Source organism: Chaetodon auriga, chromosome 4 (assembly GCF_051107435.1).
Source record: "Chaetodon auriga isolate fChaAug3 chromosome 4, fChaAug3.hap1, whole genome shotgun sequence".
Classification (NCBI taxonomy): Eukaryota; Metazoa; Chordata; class Actinopteri; order Chaetodontiformes; family Chaetodontidae; genus Chaetodon; species Chaetodon auriga.
The window spans coordinates 18,010,046-18,037,779 of NC_135077.1; the positions used below are offsets into that span (position 1 = coordinate 18,010,046).

The 27,734-nt window shown below is 43.4% G+C and overlaps 1 protein-coding gene across 8 annotated transcripts; it reads right to left on the reverse strand.

Moving 5' to 3' along the window:
• Positions 1-177: 177 nt before the first annotated feature.
• trim2a (tripartite motif containing 2a) lies at positions 178-27,734 on the reverse strand. 8 transcript variants are annotated; one of them, XM_076727743.1, is made up of 12 exons: positions 27,532-27,734; positions 10,742-10,920; positions 8,923-9,160; positions 8,014-8,165; positions 7,316-7,496; positions 4,873-5,596; positions 4,622-4,725; positions 4,338-4,505; positions 3,500-3,668; positions 2,598-2,668; positions 2,212-2,352; positions 178-1,801 (listed from the first exon to the last, which is right to left on the reverse strand). In XM_076727743.1, the coding sequence occupies exons 2-12, from the start codon at positions 10,873-10,875 to the stop codon at positions 1,649-1,651; spliced, it is 2,235 nt and encodes a 744-aa protein (XP_076583858.1). In that variant the 5' UTR covers positions 10,876-10,920; positions 27,532-27,734; the 3' UTR covers positions 178-1,648. The 8 variants fall into 8 exon arrangements, with proteins under 8 accessions (XP_076583858.1, XP_076583853.1, XP_076583856.1 ...); XM_076727738.1 differs by having other exon boundaries at positions 3,488-3,668; positions 27,532-27,697; XM_076727741.1 differs by lacking the exon at positions 27,532-27,734 and adding an exon at positions 20,131-20,297.

Sequence of the window (27,734 nt, forward strand, 5' to 3'; positions counted from 1 at the left end):
CATGAACATGCAAAGGACATTTGACATGATGTCAGTCTGCAAACTAGTAGCTGCTACACTAATTAAATAACACAACTTAATATCATTGTAACACTGTTTTATCAGCTGTGGAGTTAACATTAAATGCATCTTACAACATGTAGTTTGTACAAGACAACTTCAAATACAAACACCATATTCTTTCCTATGGGCACTTTAATTCCATTTGGCATAACAAATAAAAACAAGACAATGGAAAACAATTTAACAGGATTGTGTAGAAAATGGATGACCAAATTCAGGATTACATGTAATGAAAACTGTGTGCTTGAAGACAAACAGATTTTGACTAAGGCTTTCTATCAGGAGCACAGTGCATTATTACAACATACACCTCCACTGTTGAACTACGCTCTTACGCATCTTTTCTGGAGGACAGACAAACTGTTTTACTAAAACACAACTTGTTAGTAGTTCTACAGATTTTTTGAAGGACATAAGAGCACATGGGAAGGAGTGAAGGTGATCACAGTTCTGCAGCTCTGTCATATTAGACTGATGAGCACACCCTTTCAGTGAGGACTTCCACACCCCACTCACCCCATTTTTAGCTGTATTCTCAACCCCTGCAGCAAATTTTAAGATGTTTGAACATAATCACAGTAGATCGTAAGTCAAAATGACAAGAGGCTTCATACACGACACACCCAAACACACACGCGCCCACACACAGCAGATTGTAATTCAACATATCAAGTAGCTTTTGCTTGGTACCTTAACTGATCACGACACTCTCACACTCGCCTTGCACACACAAACACACTGTGCGTTTTTGTAAAACCAATTAAGCAGAAGTCATCGGCATATTTTTAGTAAACACCTGTGTTAATTTTAAGTGATGACATTAAACATCGACTAGTCACTTTCACATGTAGGTAGAAGTATTACTGAAATAGTGCTTCGATTTAAAGTTTCTTTTGGTGATGTATTTAAGTATCTGCCTGATATCAATTTCTATATAGTGCACAGTAGCTTTTCTGGTGTTTATTAGTAAAAACAGCATGCACAGAGATGCTTAATCATGCTCTAAAATACCCTGCTGCCCACAGTAGGTGGAAGATTGTTCTTTTATAGGGAACAGGCAAAATGTGACTCTTGAGAGCGTTTAACAGGAAGCTGCAGTTACTGGAACTATAAAGAGAATTCCCATTATTTTTCAGGTGACTAATGTACTTATTTACTTTACACAGTGTCCAACCATTATTTTGAGGAACAAGTGCAATTGAATTATTTTCCATTTTACCTGAATGTCACAACAAATCAAAGGTCTAATATACAATACTTATCTTTCAAATAAGAGTATTGATGATGGAATGTGAACAAGGTTATGAGTGACTCCTCACAGAACCAATCAGCAGCAGCTGTCTGTGAATATCATAGATCCTCACACTTCATTCAGAGCACAAATAACTGTCACTCTGTTGTTCCCACGGCGCCACAGGTGACGCCACAGACATACAACGGTCAAACAGATGGCACGACGACGGCACGATTCGAGGATGAACGGGTGAGCGGATGAGTGCAAATCTGCCAGCGGCTCCATAGTGATGAGTGCATGTGAGAGTTTCTATATATACACTGTACAGTTTGTGCAGAGGGAGAAGAGACACTACTGCAGGTAGCGGTAGATTTTGAAGCAGTGGTTTCCTGAATCTGCAACCACAACGTGTCCGTCAGAGGTGAGCGCCAGTCCCTGCGGGCCGTACAGCGGGTCTGCTGACGTGTTGATGTAGGACAGGAACGAACCGCTTCCATCAAACACCTGAGAGAGAGAGAAATGTAAAATCAAGACCCTCTTTATTGGGATAAAACCAGCAGATGTTCTGTCTCCCACTTCATTTGCAGTTTATATTAATAACAATATACAATTAGGTCATTAAATCACTGAGTATAGTGTGGGAAGTTTGGAATCTGATGTGAAACCAGCTTTTCCTGTACAGGCAAAAATCAGGTGCTGTTAAAATGAGATTATCATATTTACACATTTGGCTGATGTACAGATGAAGTACATCGTTTGTATATGGGTCCGAAAATGGCACAGTATTGCATTCAAAATCTAAAGTCTAGTTTGTATGACACTGGGTCTGGTGATAAATGAATTTGCCATAAAGACAGACTTTATGCAACACTTGTTTTTTCTTAAGACTTGTTAAGGTGACACTTTGCACTGACCTGTATCCTGCTGTTGCCCCAGTCTGCCACTATGATGTTTCCATTGATATCCACCGCCACCCCCGTGGGCGCGTTGAACTGGCCGTTTCCCTCGCCGTTAGAGCCAAACTTCAGCAAGAACTCTCCTTCTGTGTTGAACACCTATATATATATTTTTTTTTTTTTTGGGGGGGGGGGGGGTTAACAGCATGGAGACAATAATGTAAAATGTAAAATGACTTAAAAAAATAAAACGTGTGTCGACGCAGTAAGCAAAATTTAATCAATACATATTATATTATCAGACACTTGGAGGGAAAACTACTAAGGAAGAGAATCAATAAAAGACAAAAGTCTACCATGAAGCCTCCGTTTTAGTACTAAAATCTGCCTGATATTGTACTTACCTTGACTGAGTGGTTGTGGAAATCTGTCACGATGATTTCATTGTTGTTGTTGACAGCAGCGAAGTGAGGACCTTAATGATAAAGAAACAACAACAACAAGGTCTCAGATAAGAGCTGCTGGTCAAAATCAGACAGAAGCAATTCAGTTTAGAGAACAACTTCATGGCAGGTGGTTTGGAGGACATGCAAGTTAAAAAGTAGACGAGTGCATTTAATGAGAACGAAAACAGGAAAAAACAACAAAGTTTGTCCTGAAATATTCATACCATAACAGGTGGTTCCTACTACATGCTGTTTTAGGACCATTTAATCAACAATAAAAAAACGAAATTTGTATTTTGTCATAATGTTTTAAAGGTCCAGTGTGCAGGATTTAGTGGCATCTAGTGGTAAGAAGGCAGATTGCAACTAACTGAACAGCCCTTGCCTCGCCCTCCTCTACGGTGACTGCTCAAAACCCAAAAACAAGGAAGGCGCTCTCTGGTGTCAGTGTTTGGTTTGTCCGCTCTGGGCTTCTGTAGAAACATGATAGTGCAACATGGCGGACTCTGTGGAAGAGGAGCTGCTTCTTCTGTAGGTATGAAAAGCTCAATCTAAGGTAATTGAAACACAGTGATTCTATTTTCAGGCGTTTACTCTAATGAAAACATAATTCTGAACATTAGATACCATTTCCATCAATAGATCTCTCTAAATCCTACAGACTGGACCTTAAAACGGACATGATAAAAGTCTGCGTCTGCGGTCTTTGTCTTATCTATGATTCTGAAAAACCTCTGAAGTCAAAGGATGATGGGATCTTTATGGTTCCTGGTCTGGCATACGTCTTCATTCCGCATGCAGATGTGAGCTGGTCGGAGAGAGGCTGTAAGGGGCAGTGCACATATTACCATTGAGTGTACCTGCAAACTGCCTGTCACCGTTGCCGCGATTACCGAACTTGGTGACCAGCTTGCCGTTGAGCTGAAAGATGAAGACGCAGCAGGACTTGTTGTCGACCACGATCACGTGGCCGTTTCTGTCCACTGACACGCCTTTAGGGCCCATCAGCTTCCCTGAGCCAATCTTATTCTGGGGAAGAATAAAACATAATTATGAATATTAGATGCACATAATATAATATTCAGAATACATAATATTACATATAACAGAATTGTAACAGTGTTGGAAGAGTAATACCAGAGCAAATGTTACTGCATAATGGTACATGCATACCTGACACGTACACAGAATCCCTTTAAAATGTTCTATCTCGTCTTGTATGTGACTTACGCTTAACCAGTACACACACACACACACACACACACACACACACACACTACAGACATAAATACTGTATAAATAGCTGTGTGACAGTGTTTGAGAGAAGGCCAGCCTTCAGCGAATGAGCTGCAGGCTGCTCTCTGTTAAAAACATGGGTGTATCAACATATGGCAATGGTTACAACTCTGCTCTGACTGTAAGCAAGAAAGCAACAAGACATTTTCACTTTAAAATGTGCACTTTTCTTTCAGAATTCAGCATCCACACAGAAATAGATTGAAGAGGGAAGTGGAAAATCTGTGCAGCTCTGCAGAAATGTGCAAATGAGGTGGGAAAGTTGCAAATGAGGCGGGGCGGGGCTTACAGCGCACCTGTTCTGCTGTTTGAATCACTGATACAGTAACACTGAAATGATGACGTCATATTACTTTGCCCCACAGACAGCCTATATATGAATTAAGGCAGAGCTCGACTCACCTTAAACTTGCCCTCACTTGAAAAGATGCTGACCCATTTGTTGTCATAGTCCGCAATGATGATGTCACCGTTGGGGTGGACGGCCACACCTGTTGGCCGCTGCAGCTGACCCGGAGTCCTGCCCCGGACACCGAAGCGGCTTTTGAACTGACCATCGTTTGAGAAAATCTGCAGTGCAATACACATTTAAAAAAACACAGCATTAAGCTCAAAGGAGATGGCAAAGGTCACTGAGCAGTGATGAGTTATGGCGCTCCAGCAAACCTCTTCAGTGTTATTTTTACCTGGACACACTGGTTGTTGCTGTCTGCTATCAGCACCTTTCCCAGAGAGGAGGCCGCCACTCCCTGCAGATTAGTGAACTCCCCTTTGTTTCTTCCTTTTGTGCCTGAAAAACACAAAATATAACCGTACACATATTAGTAGAGTGTTGTTGTGACTAAGCTGGTGAAGAACTGATATTTGAATGGAGTTTTATCAAGTTAACTGCACCATGCTGCGTAACAAACGATCCTTAGGACATCTGCTCTCTCACCGATTCTGAAGATGAGGTCGTCCTCGATGGGGTTCTCTTTCCTCCTCCCTGTGCTGTACATACTGGCCGGCCTCTTGATGGCCTTCTGCTTGATGTGACCGCTGCCTGGAGACTTCAGCCTCTTCTTCACGCCGTCTGAAGTTGGTGACACATCTATGGACTTGGTGGCCTTTATCTTAAAGGGGCTTCCTTTGATGTGCTGGTCGTACAGACGCAGCGATAAATTAAAAGTCCCCTCTTTAGGAGCTGTGAACAGGTACTCGTAGGTGCCGTTCTTGTTGTCCAGTATCTCTCCTTCACCTTTGCTGCCATCAGGTGAGGAGAGTTCTGCAGTGATGACTGCGTTACCCATCTTGCACAGCTCTCTGTCTTTGTCTTTAGTGGTTATGGTGATGGAGGTGGGAACCCCCACCACACAGTGCCGCAGCCCTTCACCAGTAGCCACAGTCTCAGAGGCCACAGCGTTAGTCGTCACAATAGTACCCAGGTTGTGGATGGACTTCTTCAGTCCGTCCGTCTCCACGAGAAAGTCCAGCTGGTCGTTCTCTCCGGGCTGCAGAGGAAGCTCCTGGCTGGCGAGCTCGACGAGACGCTCGCTCATCTGTTTCTTCACCAGCAGCACCTCGGCCTCGGTGCCGTGACTCAGCGCCTGCTCTGTGAAGTTACAGCTGCTGTTGATGCCCTCCTGGCCCTGCAGCAGCGTGTCCAGCTGGGCTTGGAGCACCTACACAAAGACACACCAGGGGGCAGCGGGGTTAGATAGACCAGCAGTCTTGGCTTGGGAGCCCTTTTGGCATCCCCTCATCACATGTCTACATGCTGTGAGCAGGTCAACCAAAGAGTGGGTTTTCCTTCTTATAGTAAATTATAGATAGAAAGATAATTTATAGATAAATTACAGACAATAAATTCAACATTTTATCCCAGAGTTGTTGTGATTCTTAACACGCAAACCAACCAAAGTCCTCACACGCAGCTGCAGAGACTGTTCATGAAAACAGATGAAGACTCATCCTGCAGCGACATGCAGAAATCTCTCTGTGAATTTACTGTTCCAGTTACTGTCACAACCAAACAGTCAGCAGAAACGGTCTCTCGTACTGTATCGAGTCAGATGATATATATCTGTGCAGCATAAGAGAGCCTCCATCCTCAGACCCTCCATTCAGATCAGGAAGAATAATGTCAGGGTTCATCAACTGACAGCTGGGAGGTGTCTTCATCCTCTTCTGTGCTACACATCATATCTTTCAACAGCAACAACAAAAATCAGTTCAAAGAGCCCACATGTCTCCTCTTAGCTCTGATAAAAGGGGTCTCATATTCCCTTTTCCATGTAACTTGGTAACTAATTTGATTTAACTGGATTTGGTCACGTCTAACTTCATGCACGATGAAGAAGAGGAATTCAAGATATGTGACATCATACATTAATAGTCATGCGTTAGTTATGCCTTACTTATGCATGTGTTTTGTAACATTAGGAAGTGTTACCATTTTAGCTAATAACAAGCTAATACAAGTCACGTTCAGATCATGACATCTCTCAGTGTGCTTTACTTCAAGTGTTATAAAGAGGACGTTCTTTGCACTTTAAGATTAGTGGGACATCACTGCACCCTGATGAAAGCACCAAAACACACTCACCCCCATCTGACCATCACACTCCTCTTCTTCTCCAACAAGAGAGGCCATTGAACCTGATATCTCTGACTAGAGTCTCCAAACACCTTCTGCTATCTCTTTCTCTTCATATGAATTCACACTGTGAAGCTCTGGAGACACACATACTGTAAGACTAGCGATCAAGCTGCAGAGGAAGAGGCTGAAGTGTTTCCAGCATGAAGAGCGAAGCCGCAGTGTGTTCTCTCACTGCACATGACACACCCAAATCAACCCAAGTGTGCATACAGTACACTGGCTCCATCTAGCTACAAGCACCAACACAGCTGAAAGTCACATATCCGACGCTCCCTTTGGCTCCAGTGTTTTTGCTGCGCACCAGCCAGCGGATTGTAAATCATTAACAACCCATGTGATGGGAGCTCCTTGAGGGGGCGGCAGCAGGCTCCTCACCAGGCTGGGTGATTGGTTGTCAGGACTGGGGTGGTGCACCAGCTCCACAGCCTCCCCCTCTTCCTGCCTGTTAATCGCCTATCAGGCCAGCTGAGCCCCTGACACACAGATCAGCAAAAAGCCAGATGAGGAGCCTGTGATAGGTTGAATGCTTTCCAAAAATAGACTGTAATTAGGTCAATGTTGTGTTCATGTTAATTATTTCTTTCTGTATTATTTCCTCTTGTCATAATCTCCCAAAAACTCACGCTTTGCGCTGATTAAAAAACTCAAACTTATTATTGTGGCAACAGCCGGAAAGCACAACACTGCAGCGACACTCTGCACGTGTCAGCTAAATTAAAGTGTTCAAACCGTGGTACTTCACCTTCTGCTTGAGACCGTAGTTGACCTCCAGCTCCATGAGTAAAACGCTCTTGCGGACATTCAGTGTCTTCTGCAGCTCGTCAAAGGTGGCGTGGATGTCATCCTCAATGGAGCTCTTCTGATTGGTCAGCTGCTGTAGGATCTCTGACAGCGTCTGCAGGGCTGTGTCGATCTCTGGCAGCCTGGGAGCGACAGAGGGACCGGAGGAATGAGTGGAGTTTTCACTTAGCCAGGGGCATGTCCAGGGGGCGGTCAGGGGTGGCTCCGGCCACTCTGGAAATCTGATTAGTTATTATCCCGAAGTAAGATTGGCTATCTGTCCAGTGAGAGGCTGGACCTTAGATCGAACTACCTGTGTGATGAGTGTTTTTGAATGTGCAATGTTGCATTCAGGTTCAGCTCAGGCTAGGTTATGATCAGGCAAGTCGTGGTTGTGGTTAATGTAAGTGTACAAGAAATGAGTGGAAGACAATGTCCCCAAATGTGACGGAGACACGACTTCATGCGTAAGTCAGGGCCACCCCAGTCAAAGAGGTCCGGACATGCCCCTGCACGTAGTGAGTAAACAGTCATATGACGGAGCGAGCCCATAAAGGAGGTTTGTTTCATTCATGCCATCATGGCTGCTACAACTACGGAGTAATGTGCATGAAGTCTGTACTGCAGTATAATGACGTTTACATAATGCTGCTGTTGTACCTCTTCTTAACAGCGTCTAGCTGGTCCTGTAACGAGGCCTTGTGTTGTTCCACTACGTCTTTTAGAGGCACAGTTGGATGTTCTCCATGTTCGCCACTGGTACACTCCTGACACATGGCCGTCTCACAAGGCGGACAGTAAAACTCCATGACCTGCAGAAGAGGAAAAACCAGAGGTTAGACTTAAATATGGGGTTGTGGTTTAGTCCAAAATGTTTTTAGCCACATTTGGAACGTGGCTAATGGCAGCACTGATTGGTGCACCGCTTTGGTTCAGACTGAAATATCTTAACTATTGGATGGATTACTGTGAAGTACAGACATTTATGTCCCCCAGATGCTGATGCCTACAGACTCTAATGACTCTTCCTCTAGCACCACCAGCATGTTGACATTTTTGGTTCACAGGAAATTTGGTTCTATTCACTTTTCATCTTGCTTCTGGTCAAATTTAAAGTTTGTCCAATACTTCCCACCAGCATCAGCTGTCCTTAGTGCTAATTAGCAAATGTTAACATGCCAACACACAAAACTAAGATGGTGAACATGGTAACCATTATATCTGCTGAACATTGGCATGTTAGCATTGTCCTTGTGAGCATGTTAGCATGCAGTCTAGCATTTAGCTCAAACCCCATGCCAACATACAGCCTCATACAGCCGTTGCAGGCTGTAGTCGACTATTAGTCTTTTCTATCTATAATTTCTACTAATATTTTTGTGGATACTTTATCTTCCAAAATAGTGAACTTTAGTCTGACAGTGACCCTTAAAAAGAATGACCAAAACCTGAACGTGTGACCTATGAACTTGCCTTATTACCTCTCAGTTACACATATACAGATGCATTGTGCCACATTTGTTTGTAGAAAAATGTTTTATGTGTGAAATGAATAGGCAGAACCCTTACGTTGCCTCCATGGTTGGGGCAGGAGAGCAGCTGGCCTGTAGCCACAGTGGTGATGTTGTTGAGAGCGGCGGCCTCCTGGCTGCAGCTGTCGGGCGCCCGCTGCAGCACGTCCATCAGGTTGGTGATGAAGAAGTTATTCTGCAATGCCGCCACACCCTTCTCCGGCAGGATCGAGGTCTGGCGGCACACGGGGCACGACAGTGTGAGGCTGTGGGCCGGGATGTAGTTCTGCAGGCACCTGGAGGAGGAGGGCAGGGGGAGTGTTGTATCAAAGAGAGTGTGGAGAAAGGTGTAGGTGGTGTGAGAGAAGAGAGAAGACATAGGAAACATTATGCAACTGAGAAGTCTCTTGAGATCCAGTTTTATTCTTTCTGTTTTCGTGACTGCCTATAAATTAAAAATAATTAAACAAAAACATTCAAAACTGTAATCTCTGCAAACCCATTCATAATCAGTTCTTTGACCTGTAAACTGGATGAAGACAGCTAAAAATCCTGCCTTTAATTCCATCCAGTGGCTGAAATACTTACAGCCCAGAAGTGATTTCCAGTAGCAGAACAAACTGAGTTACTGTCTCTCCCAGTTTATTATCTACACCTGCACAGTGTAGTGCAATCAAATACAACAGCTCTGACATAATCCAATAAATTCAGCCACTGTGAATCTTATAATGTTCCGTTTTGTTGACACCATGTCTGAGAAGGTGTTTATTAAATTCTTCTGAGTGGTGTTTGCTGTCATGTAAAGCGACCCTCCCACCTGAGCAGATCTAATCGGCAACATGAGCACCTTTGAGGGTCTGTGGAGCAGACACTCACAATCTTTAATAAGGATTTAAGTTATTGTGTAACTTTCTGATCACGGAGACTAGCCTCTAAAGATCATATATGATCATGCATTTAAAGTTTGCATTGGTCCTTTTGATCATTTCAGTAAATTTGCTAAGGTTAAACCCACATATGGCTCAATAACCAGGCTCCTCGGGTGCCGGTGGTTCCTCTGGTGTGAGGATATTTAGGCTCTGAATGCAATAAACACTAAAATGAAAAAATAAACTTCACCAATCTATTGCCTGGCTCTTGTGATCGATTGCACTGAACTGTACATGTGCATCTAATAAAGAGCACCATTACATCACTGATGAGTGCGGTCACTCCACTCAGCATCATGTTGGATGTGGTCAGAAATACATTAGAGTAAAGGAGGCTTTCAACCTGTGTGCACATCAGTGCTGTAATGTCTTTCTACCACAGAGAATTTAGCTTCATAACACACTTTAAAAATGCACTTAGGTTTTACAAGCATAAATTATGTTGAAATATTGTTGGATCTGGCTGATAAATTGAAGCTCAGGACACACAAAAAAAGTTGAAACTATAACTTCACAACAACTTGGATTTGATCATATCAAGAGCAAATACCACCACACACACGGACGTTGGAGAAACGAATATATTATATAAGAGAAAACAATTGTCTTAATGACTCTCCAGAAGCGACCAGAGGAAGGGACGGACAGGCACAGTCCACAGTTTCTCTTTTGTGTCAGAAACAAAGGCTGGCTCTCAGAGAGGATGGCACCGATACAACAAAAACCACACAGTACTGATTACAAATACAGACAGTACTGCTGCATATCCCACTTTCTGTCATGCTGTAATGAAAACATAGAAATCCTACATCTGAATTTGCTTTTTCCACTCATTTGCACATTTAAACCTCAAGACACACACACACACACACACACACACACACACTGGTCCGGTACACACAGTCCACAGGATTAAAACATGAATCACTGCGTTACAGCATCACTCACCTCTCACAGAAGGTGTGCAGGCAGGGCAGTACTTTGGGGTTTTCGTAGCGGTCCAGACATATGCTGCAGATCAAGAACTGCTTGTCAATCTGGCGGACCACGGGGCTGGGAATAGTGGAGCCTTCACTGGCCATCCTAAAACTCTGACATAGGAGTCCCTCTTCCTCTTACCCTGCACCCTGCCGAGCGAAACAGAGGGAGGATGAGATGTGAGGACGTAGCAAAAAGACACCACGTAGTATGATCAAACACACAGCGATGACCGGCGGAGGTGGGCCGTAAAGATCAAAGATTACAGCAGAATGCCCTCTTCCTGCCATCCCCTCAGTGAGAGAGGAAGTGTCAAAAGCACAAACAGACACACCAATCAGCGCCTGTGGCTACAGGCTTTAAGTCAAACCTGTAAATAGAGGTATTAAGATTAGAAACAGTGACTGAAAACATCCCCTCAATCAGCAGGCGATCGAGATAAAACCAGCTGCTTCATGTCTTTCCTTTAGGTCAGTGGGTAAACTCATTTACATATAATTCATTTTTCATCCTGGGAGCAGATACAACACCTGAGAGGCTGTGAAGAGGCCGAAAGGTCGAACTGAGGTTTTAACTTCAAATGTTTGCAAAGCATGTGTGGATCAAAACATTTGCAGTTTCGTGGACTCACGTCATCCTTGACCTTCAGAGACAGCAGTTGACAAAATAATCACACCTTAAGGTCTTTTTAGTAGCTGTTCTGGAGCTTTTGATCAAATCTAGCCAATGTGTCCCTGTGGTCATTCATGGTACTGCAACAATAAAAAACCCCCTGCACCAAAAACAGTTTTCCATAGACCACCATTACATAAGAGGCCTCCTACTGTAAAGAAGGCCAGCTATTACTCGTTTGATTGTGATTTTTTTCACATTTGTGAAACTTTCCCAAAGCAAAGAAAAATAATTTAGATTTGTGTGACATCATTGGCCGAGTGGGAATGCATGGGCGGAGCCGAGAGGAGAAACATTAACGCAGAGAGCCGCACAACGCAGAGGCTAGAAAACCTTTTAGCTGATGTGCTCGGTCAGTGCTATTCATTCAAGTGAACTCATGAACGCTCACGAACACACCAAAGTCAGGACAACTTTCAAACTCATGAAATGGAACCATCTGAGGTGCACGTGAATGCAGCAGTAATGCAGGCCACAGGTGGTTTGTGTCCAGGCGGTGCGAGCAGTTCAACCAAAGCCAAAGCTGGATCACCAACCAAACAAGGCAGACAACTGACCAGGAGCACCAGACCCCCAGGGGCATCAAAGCACTGCAGTCATGCCTCAGTTTGTTTTTAATAACTCATTTAATTGCACATCTGTTATCAATTTACACATTTTTGCCCTGAGGACACCAAACAGTTTCATCCAGGCCTTGAACAAAGAGTGATGCCGCCTTCTCAGTTTGGTTGATTTGAATGGCTTCAGAACCACCTGCACTGACCTCATTAAGCGGATCAGCTATCTGCCAGATGTGACTGATTAAGACAGTTGTTTTGAAAATATTCAGATTTGCAGATCATTTGAGGGATCAGAACTGATATTGGGTTACCTACTATCCCACACATAGACTCAGCAGAATTTATCCTGCGACCTCTCTGAGGGTCTCAACCCGCATGTTGGAAACCGCAGCAGCAGCAGTCAGTGAATGTGAGCTGCTGGCTGGCTGTTTGTCTTAAAAGGCACTTTGAGCGATAAATATTTGATTATGAAGTGAGAGCAAAAAACTCTGTTCAGCACTCATAAGTGAAAGACCTATAAAAATAAACTACAGCACCATACTCGTCCTGATTCTTCTTAATCGTGAAGTCAAACATGTTCTCCAGTTTTATCTGAATCACCCTTTTGCTGCATCCTTCAGTTTAATGGCCGGCGTTTCTGTAATGCTGTCTGGCAGCTAACTTAGACACAGAAAGTGTGTCAGTGCTTTTATTGTCTCTTCTCATTGAAGACAGGCACAGAAACAGGCCACCTCTGCTGCTGAGAGGAAACCCTCCGGGACTGGACTTCTTTCTACGGTGCATGCTCTCTTTCTCCTCTTCTCTCTTCCATTTGCTCTTAATCTTTATCTCTCTGTCATACAATCCTGCTCCTCTCTGTCCTTTCTCTGAAAGCAGATCCTGTTACTGCGATGTGGTGATTTGGTAAGCCTGAAAATGGAGAGCGGTGGATAAAATGATTGTCATAATGAAGCTGTCATGCTGTCAGTGGGTTATTATTACCAAAATGTACAACATGTTACATGACTGGTGTGTCATGTGTTTGCTGTCAGTGGTTAAATAGTTATGTGTTGCAGCTCAGTTCAATTTTACAAAGCAAGTTACAGACTTCAACAAGCTGCTCACAATCCAACATTTGACCCTCTCGTAAACCAAAAGTAGCTTTAGAGGCTTCAGCCTTCATTCATACACATAAAAAGGAAAGAAATCTTTTGCATCTGCAAGATATGAATGGCACAAACACTCTACTCCAGCACAGGCATGCACAAACACAAAAGCTCTATATTTTAATAACTTACCAGCCCCACGGACCGGATTAAGCAGATAAACAGAGCATCAAAATATGGCACCGATTATAAAACTGCAATTCCTAAATCCTGCAGACAGCCACAACAGGACAGCAGAAGCAGCCCAGTGCTGACGGTGCACAAGGTCGCAGCAGCCACACAAACGCTTCCCTCTTACATAATCAGATCCGCACCAGCTAAGCGGAATAATTCCTGCTGGATTGAGCCATCATCTAATACGCAGCGGAGGGTACACATGAAAAAGGGAGATATTTTAGCGTCTTCTTCGCATGCTGTGACTCCAAGAGAGGACAGTTAAAATCCTACAAAAACATGAGCTTGAAACAACAACACCAGCTAATCCAAAGGGCTCATTATTTCCTTCATAATGTGATGAATAGGAAGACTTACAGTGCTGCATCTATGGGATCAACAGGCGGCATCCACTCCTGCGCACAGACCGAAACGCTGGCTCCATGTGAGCCAAACGAGCAGAACGTGTGCACCCTCACCCTGCCTTCACCTCATGTCCGCTCTCACATGCAGTGATGCCTCCCTCCAGGTAGCAGCGAGGAACCAAACAGGAGACGAGAGGATGTGTGCGAGCCAGATAGCTCCTCTGTGTGTTTGTGGGTGCCGAGTTGAGGGGGGCGTTTCAGGCAGAATGCATTTCAGTTTTTACCTCATCTCTTCCCATCTCTCTCTCCTTTACTCTGCCTCACCACTTCCTCTCCTCCCGTCACTTGCGTTCTTGGCTCAGTCTGCCTCATCCATTCATCTCCCTCCTCCACCTCCTCCTCCCCCCTCTCTCTCTCTCTCTGTCTGTCTCTCTCTCTCTCAAGTAAATGCTGGCTCACTGCAGCAGTGAGCGTGTGCAGCATCAGGAGTATGTGAGTGAGTACTGGCTGACGGCTTGTGATCTCAGATCAAGAGGGACAGCAGTTATGGGTCCCCTCCATGGCCAACAGAGTTTAAGCCAAAGGGAGCTTTCTCAATGTATGTATGTGTGTGGGGGGTGGTGGGCGTGTGCATGCTGCTGAGTCACTGTGCATGCAGAGACAGAGCAAGTAAAGAAGAGACAAAAGATGAAAGAGAATCATGATTATCAACTAAAAACAGACACTCTTGTATGCGCATGCACACATTCCTTCATGCACACACACTTCACAATCACTATGATGCATGGTATAGCACAGGTAGACTAGTTCTTGCAATATGTTGTTATTCCTTCATAATTTGCTGACATAACTCTGAGGTGAAACTTGTGAAACTCCTTTTTGAGAAAAGATGAGGGCTCGTGTGATTTCAGAGGCCGGGGTCTCAGTCGCTGCACTGCACTGCTGTGTGAGTGAAAACACAGACCCTCTGAATGAAGCTCAAGCTGCGCATTTTTGCATCATAATTGCACATGAATGACTTCAATAGTTGGAGGAAGAATATTTCAAAAATGTCCCTTTATTGGGAATGTCTTCAAATAACATTATGTCATTTGGAGTCAGTTCAAGATCAATGTGCTCCAAATCAAAATGGATCTACTGGAGGAAAGACAATAAAAACATGAAGAGGGGAATTTCCACTGAAAACACCAAAAAACAGCAACACGCATTGTAATCTAATCAGCAATAGGAATTTTGCCCATATTTCACAAGACTATAGCCTGATTTGAATGATCTTATCTTTGAAATTTGAAATTTCTGCCAGCCAATAAAAAAAAAATAATACAAGGGGATTTCTTCAGTTCCTTTGTAGCTTTTCTACCTTTCAATTTGAACAACACAAGCTGCTCTTGACGGAGCTTTTTCACACGTTTCGTTATGCCTGGCAGCTCCGAGGCTGTTCCAGTGATCTCATCTGAGCCTCTGCCAAAGTCAGCGAGCTCTGAGTCAGTCAGTGAGTGGGACACAGAACAAGAGGAACCAACGCAGCTCCGGAGGACAGATGAAAACACAAGGGCTGGACAGTCACTTCTGTGTGTGCAGTTGAGCGAATACAACAAGCAGTTTCCAAACCTGGATTCAAAGGCTGACAGTGTAGAGACAGATGAACAAACATATTGTTGGTCTTTTCATGGGCTTCATCAACAATCAGAAAGATACAGTGCATTATGATCTTTATGTTTTAAAGGTACTTTTATAAACAAAACACAAAAACATTGCTCCACAGCCCTACCTAGTGGTGAAAACCTCCACAGGATACCTAAAGGATTAATGATTGGTTATAGGCTGCCTTCAATTTGGATCTGCAGACTCTGTTTAACACATCACACCCTCACAGCCATCAGCTTCTATAACCAACACACCTCCTCATCACTTTGATTTGTCAAAATGCAGAGGCTGCAATCCGGATGGAAACTGAAGTGTCAGCCTTGCCACTGGAACCTGCTTTCAAATGGACCGACAGGCCTTTTAATGCTAACATTAGCAACAGCTAAATCAAAGTTATTAGTGTTTTCTGATGCTGTTGTTGGTTTTATTACATGAACATGAAAAGAGGCCGTCAAACTCTTATTTATATAAATATATTTCAACAATACTAAGAGTTTCAGTAATGCTAATGGCTGCACTGAGGCACAGTGGTGCTTTGAGCTAAATGCTAATGCAATAAAAATGAAAACAATGCAGGTACAACGTTCGCCATCTGATTTTAGCATGCTAGCATGCTAACATTTGCTAAATATCTAATGGGAATGTCATTAGTTTTGTTGGTGATGGTGCTAAATGAAGTTAATGGAGCACCAAAGTTATCACAATTTATTCTGGCACTCAAAATCACAAATGTCAACCTCCTGGGGGAAAAGTCACCCTCTGAGGACCATGAATGTTTGAAAAATGTGGAGATATTTCAGTCAGGACTTAGGTGGTGGATCAACAAACCCACAGACTGACATTCATTCCCTTTCAAAGAATCCAGGAGGACCGTCACATCTCTAGAAGGCCGGTAGAGACGCTCATAGCTCTGGGGCACAAACACATAACACACACATCCAAATAATGAGGAGAAAACACGTCACTTAACCTGTTTTTGTTGTTTCACTGTTCACACCCACATGACCACCCCTGATGCATTAAGACACTCAAGACTACTGTGAAGCAAAAAACAACACCTACTCCTCCCCTAACCAATCCTCATTGAAGAAAAGGCAACTTTAAGCAATATTAAGCTTTAACTGTTGCATGTGGAGAATCTGGGGCAAGCTGTCATTTTAAACCAGCTCATTTCCACTCACCAGCACGAAGAGGAAGCCGTTTTCAAACAGTTCTTTTAGGTATATTTTAGGTTTTGGTTGACATTGTGGCCGCAGCGGCTTGTATGTAACTCTGGGTCTTCCTCTGGTGTCCATCCCACAGCTCTTTCCAGAGCACTGACCTCAGCTGTTTTTACCATCTCCCTGTTTCTAAACACACAAAATTGCCAGGTCACCCTGCACAATAACGACACTGCCCAGTCTGAATGACCGCTTTCAAAGTGTAAACAACCAGAGTGGAGACAAACAGGTGGGTCTGTGGGTAAACTGGCTGGCTTGTCTCACTCCACCTGCACATTACTTTCATACTGTTTGATGATGTAAGACTGAGTCATTTGTCAGGTCAGAAGTCCAAGAGTCACATGAAGGTTCACTGTTACGCTCTCATGTTGAGATCAGATGAGAGGAGAGTAACAGGACACGTGGAGCAACCGCATTTTACATCATCAGATTTTATTATCTTGAGATTGTTTTTTAATTGTTCTGCACTTCTATAAATACTGTCATAGTCTGCACACCTTTCCACAGTGAATAACATTTTGTTCTTGTTTGCACAAGTGTTTTTAATGAATGTAAACTTTCTCAAGACTCTTAAAAAGAGGATTGTTTTTTGATTGGAGAGATTAGTCACAATTCATACAAGGTTACAGGGAGGGAAACTGCACACGCCATGCATTTGTGAAATTCTTTTCTCCCCATTTATCCCATCCCAGCAAGTCCTTCCTCCGCGGCAGACCAGGAGCGGCGGGCTGCCAGCCGACAGGACCCAGTTCCCTTTTGTCACAATTGGTCAGGTGGTGATCTTCTTGCATGCAGGATGATACCCCTGGTGAACACGGGGAGAACATGCAAACTCCACACAGAAAGGCCCCTTTTTCCTCGAGCAGCAGGCACCGAAGGCATGGTGGAGGACACGCCCCCGGCGCCCACAGCAGGAATCGAACCCAGGACCTTCTAGCTGTGAGCTGACAGTGTTACCACCGTGCCACCAAATAGTTTCCATTGAGCGCTCGGTCCAGCCCATGCAGCTGTATAATACGTGTACACAAATGTCACAAACGAGCTTGTGCTAAGGCTAATTAGGCTACTAGGTTTGCCGTGTTAGCTGCAAGCTCTCATACCACAACATACTGGAGGCAAAGACTGATACACTTAAAGGAATATTTAAGTTTAGAAAATCCATACCGCTTTCATGTCTGTGCATGAAGTGCAAGAGTTGGGGAGCGATTAGCCTAGCATAACAGAAAGACTGGATGGTTGCAGGTTTAAAGCACCTCCACAGTGTCTTCACTGTTCAGACCTGGCATCTCCGTCTACTAACACACAGTCTGTGGTTCAAATTTACGCTTACTATCACCTCGAAGCTCAACTATTAACATCTTATTTGTTTAATCTGTAGGCAAACAGTAATGCAAGACTAAGAGCCAAAGCACTGCTGTGGGCTGTTGGCACAGCTGAGGCTGATGGGAGGCTAGCATGAATAAAAAAAAACAATTGTGCTACTACTACTATAACCACTACTACAGCTGGTGCTACTACTGCTTCTTGGTTTCAGGGGAAGTTGCTTCGAGTCTGTATGCTAAGCTAGGCTAACTCCACCCTTGCGATACACTATATCATCTCTACAACTGATTTTTATGTGAGTTCTGACAGTTGCAGTTTGTTTTCGGCATTTATTGTGCTTTCAATCTTAAAGCCAGATGGTCTGATTATAAGCTTCATGTCCATCGTGATCCTCTAATCGTACCGTTTCATCAGCGCTGCAACAATTTCACAATAAAACACTTAAATTCTGAGACTGTCAATCTCCAGACGCTGTAATTATTCAGCAGCAGCTCCAGAACATTACCACAAAATAATCAAACCACTCCTTTATTTTCTCTTTTCTTCTTGCTTTGAATTTCAGAGAAATGGAGGCTTTACATGCCTCCAGTGCTGGAAAGGGTGACATAAGCCCAACCCTTGAATTTAAAAACACTCTCATGCTAATCTAAAGCATCCACTGGGGGCGGGATGATGAGAGATTACAGCAGCAGAGCACGACTGCGGCCGCAACATCCTCGTTCAATAAACTCCACCTCCACTCCTCCTCTCTGAAGACGAGCAGCAGCATCTGATGAAAGTGGTCAATGGGGGTTTAAACCTCAAAATAAATTTGAAACAATTTCCTGAGCAGCATTTTAAGGTCGTGAACACATTTTTGCAATTAATAAATGCTAAAACCTTTGATTTCATCTGAGAGTTGTGTAATATTCCTGTTGAGAGACCGAATTCACTGCCAGTCTTTAAGGTCTGTGGGGTCAAATGTATGTTTGAGAGAAAAGGGCTGCACTCTGAGTGAATGAGGAAACCTCATGTCAATGCGTCACTGGGCCACATATCTGTCCAACTGTGTATTCTGGTGACACAAGATAAGACAATGCTCTGTCTGAGTGCGTTAGTGCCTGCAAGTTGACAACTAACCTCTAATTAAGGCCTACACATGTGCAAGCATAGAGCCATTGGAAACTGTCCACGCTGCACATCTGTCAAGCAGAATTCATTGTGGCTCAATGTCCAGACAAACTGCATAAGCAGAAAACGGTTTTAGTCCTCCTACATGGCACTGATCATAGTCATACTAAAGGTGACAGATTGTTTTTAATGAAGATTTATTCTATAGATTAACTTCGCTTCTGTTGAAAATTCAAGATAATGATTTATTAGAATAATGTGTTGTAATAAATGATTGTATGAAATGTCCTTAATTTTGTTTGTTTTTCTGTTTTTGCACATTGCCTGTAGCATTAGCAGTCTGTGTGATTATTTACTTATTTACTTAATCTAACCGCATCCAGAAAATAGCTGTAATGCGGTAACTAATTAACAGTAAATGAGTAACCGTCATTACAGCATTTAATCATTACTGCCAACATAGTTGAATGTCATATTTCATCAGAGTCAGCTGCTGACTCTGCTTTTCTATTGTTGTTGATTTCATCCTGCACGCTGATAAACAACAGACTTACAACTACTTTGGATGATATGCGATGAATCAAATAAGTGTTTTTAACCAAATCATTGGTCTACAGAAGGAGGAGGTCACATGTTGCCCAGACTGTAAAGCCCTGGGAGACAGTACTTCTTCTCAGCACACAGAGTATGGACATGCACAGTGCACCTGCTTGGTTTCAAGACAGCTGAGCCGAGGCCCCTGAACATGATAAACAGGAAAAGGAAATGAGAGTCAAGCAAATATTTTCTTGCCAGCATACAGTACGTATTCACCTGCCACTGGAAACACATCTGCTGAGCGAAAGCGAAATGTATTTCTCATTGTGAACACCTGAGAGCTCATAAACTGAAGCTGGAACCTGTATTTCAAGTATGAGCTCACAAGACTTGCAGGGTAATAACCAGAAATTACAGAGGCATCTTTAGAGGCATAATTACCTTTTCCTGTTACAGAAGCACATCAACATTGCACCCTGCTTAAGGACATTTCCAAAACACCACCACAGGTTCCCCTATAATCATAAATCTTTCCTTTTTTTCCCCTCCCCTCATGTCATTTTTCCAGCTATTACTCACTCTTTCCAATCCTCCTCTCCATCTGTAAATCCCAAACATCCCACTTACTTCAACTCCATGGCTGCTCTCCTCTCCTCTCTCCTCTCTGGGGTGAAAACAAACGCTGCTGTCTGTCACCTAATCCGTCTCATCTCTGATATGCTGCCGTTTGTGCAGTGGGCAGAGAGGGGTGTGCATGTGGGAAGCCTGAGCTGTTACAATAATCCAAACAGACTGACAGGGCGAGCGAGACAGAGGGGGGAGGGCCGGTCGGTGGTGTAGAGGGAAACCACAGACCAATCAGAGGGTTTGGTGAGGCTGCGGGAGGTTGGGCTTAAAGCTTGTGCTGCTCTTTAACCCCCAGTGAGGGCAAGAGTCCCAGAGGCATGACTAAAGAAACAGATAAGGAGTGACAGAGGACGGGCCTCTGACAGAGAGAAACCAAACATCCAACAGGAGTCACATTATTTCATTAGTTCAAGTGCTGGCCTGTCTTTGTATTACATGCTGCATCTTGTTTGTTTCTTTTTGTCAAGTTTAACCCCGACTCCATGCGCGCAATTGTATCTCCATTTCCAAGAAAATGTACACATGCTCTATTTCCCCCTTTAAGGTGCCTGAGTTTTCGACTGCAGAGCGTAAAACAAATGTACTTTCTCATTGCCGTTCCTGAAAAATCGATGACGTGAGGGTTGAAGACTTGGCCAAAGTCACAGTAATTGAAACAAGATGGCCCACAAATGGTCACAGTAAGCCACAATAACCATAACAGGCCTGATTCCTGAATGATCACAGTGCAGTCACACACAGAACATGATAGCGCCGAGGGGGAAACTGCAGATATTCACCAGCTAAACGAGCATGTTGCTAAATGTCCCGTTAGCCTCGGGGGACTCCCTGCACCGACACAAAGCTGGTAAACAAGACAGAGGTGATGCAACAGAACTACAGAAGACGACAACTCAGGAGGGACAAGATGACTGCCTCACCCAGAAATCACCAGGATAAACACACACATCCAATAATAATAAACACAAATCATCAACTATCAGATGGATTGCCATGAAATCTTGTACATTCAGACATTCAGTGTCTCCAGATGATCCATTGGCTTTTCATCTTGAGCCACTGAGAGGCTGGAATTTGTGTTTTTTAGCAACATATCATGACACTAAATTAAATGTGATGAATTCTCTGGATCAATTTTAAGGATTTTCATCATCAGGAAAATTGAACAACTGAGCATTTTGCTGATGAAGATAATGTGAAATGCTCAAAAGCTCCAGAACTGCTACAAAATGGACCCCGTCATAAGAACGATACTACAAATCTAACTCTGTTGACATATTTTAGTTGGTACCACAAATGTACTGAAGTTTGATAGCTGGGACTTTTTGCTGTATATAGTGTTTATATTAGTATCTCATTATTAGTAGTACTTCATTCCAATGTCCAGAAACATGATAGCAATATAAGCATCCTGTTCTGAGGGCAGCCTTCCCCTTATTGTTACCACAGTTTTCATACTTCCGTCTTGGCAGAGAAACACTGGTGGTTCCACAACAACAAAATCATTCACGCTGGCTGTACACATACAGACACACACAGACACACACAGACACACACACACACACACAGACACACACACACACACACAGACACAATCACGCACTTTCCTACAGACAGGAACACACAAACGCCTCATAACACAGACATATATGCCCCTCGAGAGTTTCTCCATTTCTTGAAAGCTTTAATCTTATTGGCAGGCCACAAACAGCATTTGCAGTAATTATCCAAATGCATCTGTTTTCCCTCTGTACATTCACTCCCACTTAACTGGATTACTTACAGCACAGAAAATGGCTCTGAACGGACACAGGAATACCATGATGCAATCCATTTTCAACTTATCTAAACATGACAGGGGAAAGGGAAGGGAAACCAGCTTCATTGTGTCTCTTAAAGATCCACAATTTGAGCTCCAACAACATACTGTACGCACAATTTACAACACAGCTGTCAACTAGACTAATGATGCCACTTTGATCCCTGTGAGAGTGTAAGTGGGCATGAACAGGCAGTCAAAAATAAGAAACACAAAAACAACTAAATGCATATCCAGGGTGAGGGTTAATTGCCAGTCTGAGTCAAACGATAACTGAGGGGAGTCCAATAATTAACTGCAGCCCACTGTGTAGAAAATGAGACATTGGACCAAGAAAGAATAGAATAATAATAGAATACCAGACTGTGGGTTAATGCTTCTCTCGTTCCCTTAAATGAAGAAATTACTCAATCTACATGCAAAAGTGCAGCCAGTGAGACCCTGCAGATGAATCAGTCTGAATGACACTGAGAGGTGAGCTCAAGTAACCAATTAGCTGAAACGAGTCATCAAGAAGGGTCAGATTTATGGACCGCGGTACTGTATACCACACTACATATTCCTTTCATTCACATAGGACTTACTGGAATGGTTTGGGCTTGCACTGCCAACTCATGACCAGGCACATTTTAAGAAGAACCATCAGTCTACTCTCATGCCTGTGGTGATTATTTGGGAGGGTCATGCTCCTTTTGTGCAACGCTGGTAGCCCCTGCTGGCTGGAGCATGACACAAACATCACATTATACCTTGACATTATGAGCAGTGAGCACACCGAGTGTTGGCAGCTTCAGGAGAAGGAAGTCTGAAGGTTGTTTCACCTTAGAGCTGATTTATCAGAACTCTCATTATCCCAGCCTCAGTTCCAGACACTATAAAGTTGGATTTTATGTTGTGTATTGAAATAAAGAGTCAGTTAATCAATCAATCATGGGACACACTCACTGAATCAATCTGATTAAAGCTCCTCTCAGCACTCTTTGTGCATGACGGTATAAACTGTGCTTGACTGACAGCTTCTTGACTCTTTGGTGACCTCGTGTAACTCCCATCATAGCTGCGCCCAACATCATCCTCTGCAGAGGTCCAACCAGCCAGAATAATTGAAAGCACCTGTGTAGGCGTGCAGCACCCTTCAGTCATCAGGCAGAAATGCCAAACATTTGCTGCTTCGAGCTTAAATGTGAGGATTAAATGCTTTTCTCTGTTTTATAGAACTGAATGTTGAATATTTTTTGGTTTTGTGCTGATGGAAGATGCTACTGTAGGCTCTGGCAACAGATGGACATTGGAAGATGAAGAAGAAAACAAAGAAGAAGAAGACACTTATTTGATACAGTACTGAGCTGGAGCTTGGAGACAGTTAGCTTAGCTTAGCATAAAGACTGGAAACACGGTGAAGAGCTAGCCTGCAGCTTTAACATAATCAATAAGATCAACACCTCTGATCGGCCGTGAGGGAAGCTGCCATGTTTAATTATAAAGTGTCATTCTTCTTCTACTGTTTTTGAACACGCAGCACAGAGACAGCTACCACGTACTGGACATGAATACCTACACAGGGATAATTTGTCTTCAGTATGTTGTTGCAGACAGTGTGTGAAAACACACCTATGTACCAATTACCAGGAGTGTCAGTGACCAACAAAGGTACAAGTAGCTATCAACAACAACCTGTTTGTAGATCTAAATGCAGATATATGAAATTGATATACTGCATGTCTTTGTTGAAATCTGCCATTTTCAAAGGCATCCATTTTGTGCATCATGAGCAGTTCTTTGTCGCATCGTCATTGAGCCCACCAAGAAGAGGTGGAGCAGTAGCTGCAAGGTTGAGACCTTCCTGGTCATGGAAAGAGCAGTCCCATCTGTGAGCCTGTTGACCTACCTGGAATACAACAACTGTCCCCCGGAAGAAGACCAGGCAAAGGTACGGAAGCTGAGTGCCCTTTTCAGCCGTGAGTTTTTGTCCGCTATCACACCATCAGCTTTTCCATTTGGTCCAAACCAAAACAAATAATTTACATTTGGCTGTAAACCCAGAGGAGCAGTCCACCTTAAAGGAGATGCAGCAGCACCCCTGGTTCAAATAAAAAATATAAAAATTCAGCTTAATTATGATTTGTGACAACTGCAAAGAAATATTAATTTTTTTGGTTATTACACAAGGTCAAAAGGAACACAAGAACAACACAAAATAAGTAATCAGCAGAGAAAAAGAGGGGAAATACATACAGGAAAAAACATTTTCCTGATGTAACCCAAGTCTCATTGTCACATCAAAGAGGGCAATACAGGATAAAAGGCAGATGAAGATTCATATACATATCAACACATCTGTACACACACATATACACACAATGTTAATAACAACCTGTATCATTGTACTCACTTCAGCATCAGAGCTTTTATAAACTTCTACACGCACAGTAAGCTGGTGGAGTTAGTTTTGCAGTATATGTTGTTATGACCCTTAACACACAAACACACTGTCACTTCTCCAAATCCTTCACACTCAGACGCTCAGAGCTACTACTCGGTTAAGAGTCACTAAGCTGGCTGACGTCCAGCGCTAATCAATTAGCTTTACGTAGACAGACGTCGCTGCAGAGCCGCAGCAGAGCTCACAGCAGTGAGCCCATTGATCCTGGGAGGTTAAAGTGTCACAGGGCGACAGTTCAGCCTGCAGGGCCTTCAGTCACCGAAGGAAATCATCAATACCAACACCAGTCAGCGTTTGCAATGGAAAAAGTGTTTATCTGGATAATGAAACGCTCATGGCCACCTTACTACTCAACAAAACATCTACTGAATTCCAGAAGATTAAAATACGAGGTACCAAATCAAAACTTTTTAATACCTTACTTTCAGAAACATAAACTTGATTTTCAATGTTTCTTTCAATTTTTTTTTTAAATTCCCTCAAGAAGCCAAAGTCCTCCAACACTCAGTTTTGTCTGTGCAAAAACAGCCACAAAAGGTTGGTATTTAAATGAAAAATCAAAGTATGAAGGAGTGAAACGGAGTTCTGAGTCCATACTCTGCAGCTTTTGATGCTCAGTTTTCACAACAATTTATCTGCACCAAGAAAGTGGGGTCTTGATTTTTGAGACCTCAGTTGGTGGTGATGTTACAGTGTAGTGGACTGGAGTACATATATATGGTGCGTAATCAATTAGCAGAGTAGAAGTAAAAGCAGTTTGCCTTCACTTCCCTGAGCAGCCTTGATGTGTAACTTGTCATGCATTGTGACAAATCAGCCAATTATTGTCTGAAACAGTGACGTAAGTGTGCATTTTGATCACAGGAGTCCCACGGTTTCAGCGCTGCAGCTGCAGCACAGTGTACTGCAGCGGTGGGAGAGTTATGCAGCCTTGACTGCATCACTCTCTACGTCCTGTTCCCAGAATCACGCACTGCATTCAAGCACCTCTAATGTCACAGTGACTGAAAAAACAGCTGCCATAGAAAAACTACAGATCAAAGGAACACACACACACACACACACACACACACACACACACACACACACACACACAGGGGTAGACAGAGCGCAGGCAAACGTAATGAGACTTTAATCCACTTAGTTTATCTATGAGGATGAATGGAGCCAACTAATGACATGAATATGGCTTTGTGATGTGCTGCTGGAACAATGTTATATGAAGACGGGTGGTGATAATAGGAATAGAACTAAACACCATTTTCATTGATTGATGTGCAAAGAATTGTTCCAATCAATTAGTCACAGGGATGCAATGATTATCTCATCCAAAAATGTAGTTTACTAAACTGGTGGTAAAGGCATATTTTGACATAATGGGAAATGTGCTAATTCACTCTCTGACTGAAAGTTCGATGAGAAGCTACCACTCTCACACAGGACAGAAGGTGATTAGCCTGGCATGAAGCTTAGCATAAAGCCTGAAAGGAGTGGAAAACAGCACTGAAACGGCTTTTTAAAGCAGCGGTTCCCAAATCCAAGATGAAAAGACTTCATTTGTCTTGGGAATAGATCTGCTGTTGGTGTAAATGGATTGCTGACACAGGCCTGTCTGGATGCTTTCACTTCTTGAGATTGGATGCATATCTAAAATGAATCCTGAAAAAGTCTGGGCACCCCAAGAGATTTGAGCTCCCATAACTTTTACCAAAGTCTCAGACCTTAATTAGCTTCTCACGACTATGGCTTGTTCACAGTTGTGATTCATCAGCAAATTTCAAAGCTTTACAAATAACGTGACTCATCAAACATTATCCCAACAATCAGCAGCCACGGACTCCTCCAATCAGCTCCCTAGCTCTCTGAAAATTAAGATAACTGATGCCCACAAAGCAGGAGAAGACTGTAAGAGGACAGCAAAGTGTTTTCAGGTTGCTGTTTCCTCAGTGTGTAATGTTTTTGGGAAATGGCAGGAAATTAGGGGATTACTAGAAAGACAAATCAAACCCTCCCATTTGACTGCAAAAGACCCTCAGGAAGATTGGAGTGATGGTTTGCAAAGGAACAACTCAACAAGCCTGATGCGATTTTGAAGTAAAAATAGTACATTCTGGCAGCAATGAACAAAAGTATGTTTGGAGGCAAAACAAGTGCAGAATATCCAGAAAAGCAGACCTCTGTACTGTACGGCACACCAAGCTGAAGATGAAAATGGCTTCTACAACAGGGTAATGATCCTAAACACAAAAAAATCTACAGTGAACACCTCAAGAGGCACAAGCTGAGGGTTTTGCCACTGTCCCCCTGACCTACACATGGATGAAAATTTGTGGATAGACCTCAGAGGAGCAGAGCATGAAAGGCGCCTTTTGCAGGAAGAATGGGTGAAAATCCCCCAAACAAGACCTGGAGCCTTTACAAGCTGTGATACACGCCGAGGAGGGTCAAACTTTTTCATGCCAGTGTATATTGAGAACAACAGAGGGTCAAGAGCGGACCCTTGAGGGACACAATGGTGAGAATTAGCAACAGAGGAACTGTCATTTGCTAAAACTGAAAGGGTGCTGCAACCAATCAGGTTTCTAGATGGTGCAGGAGGACAAATTATTGATAAGAGTCAAACAGGGTGTTTCGCATAAAATAAATGAACTGGGATGAAATGACTTTCTGCAGCCCCTGAGATAAAAAGATCATTTAGATATTGCTCTGTAATTATTGAGATTTGTTTTCTTTTTTCCAGAAGCAGGTGAATAATTGCATGTTTGAAACAATCTGGAAAGACGTCACAGGGCTGTTAATCCAGAAAATAAAGCACCGACAGTGAGAGAAACCGTTTGTAAAAACTTGGCGGAGGGTTTCATTTGCTAAATGGATTCACTGAGCGCTGAGATGCGAACTGGGTGAGGGACGCAGGATTACTGTTGACGGTGGGCAGATGCACTGGATGAGGTGAAATGTTACACCGAAAGCGTTTTATCTTTGCACCCAAACGAGCAGCAAACATCTCTGTCCGGTCGTTTCCAGGATGAACGCGTGAATCTAAAAGTCTCACTGTGAATAAACGGGGACGAACACGAACTTTCATTCAATCTCAGTTGTTTTCTCAAGAAAAACACGCAGGAAGTTACGCATCACTCACCTAAACGCTTCTGCAGGTGTGCAAACGACAGTGACGCACGCGGATGCGTCAGGTGAGCTGGTACCGGCTGCACGTTCCGCTGCGTTCACGCCTGCGGTTGTTTCTCCTCTTCGCGCTCCGTCCTGTCTGCTGCTGCTCCGCATGGAAAAAGAGCCAAAGCTGAACTGAGAGCTCACTTCCACCTCACTTATTAAAGGACCCGC

Excerpts from the sequence above, each read along its gene's own strand:
- trim2a (XM_076727738.1), bottom strand. The coding sequence starts at position 10,875 with ATGGCCAGTGAAGGCTCCACTATTCCCAGCCCCGTGGTCCGCCAGATT. Across the intron at positions 7,497-8,013 it reads CTAGACGCTGTTAAGAAGAG|GCTGCCAGAGATCGACACAG; the intron begins GTACAACAGCAG and ends TGTCGCTCCCAG. Across the intron at positions 2,669-3,487 it reads GTTTGCAGGTACACTCAATG|GTCCTCACTTCGCTGCTGTC; the intron begins GTAATATGTGCA and ends TTTATCATTAAG.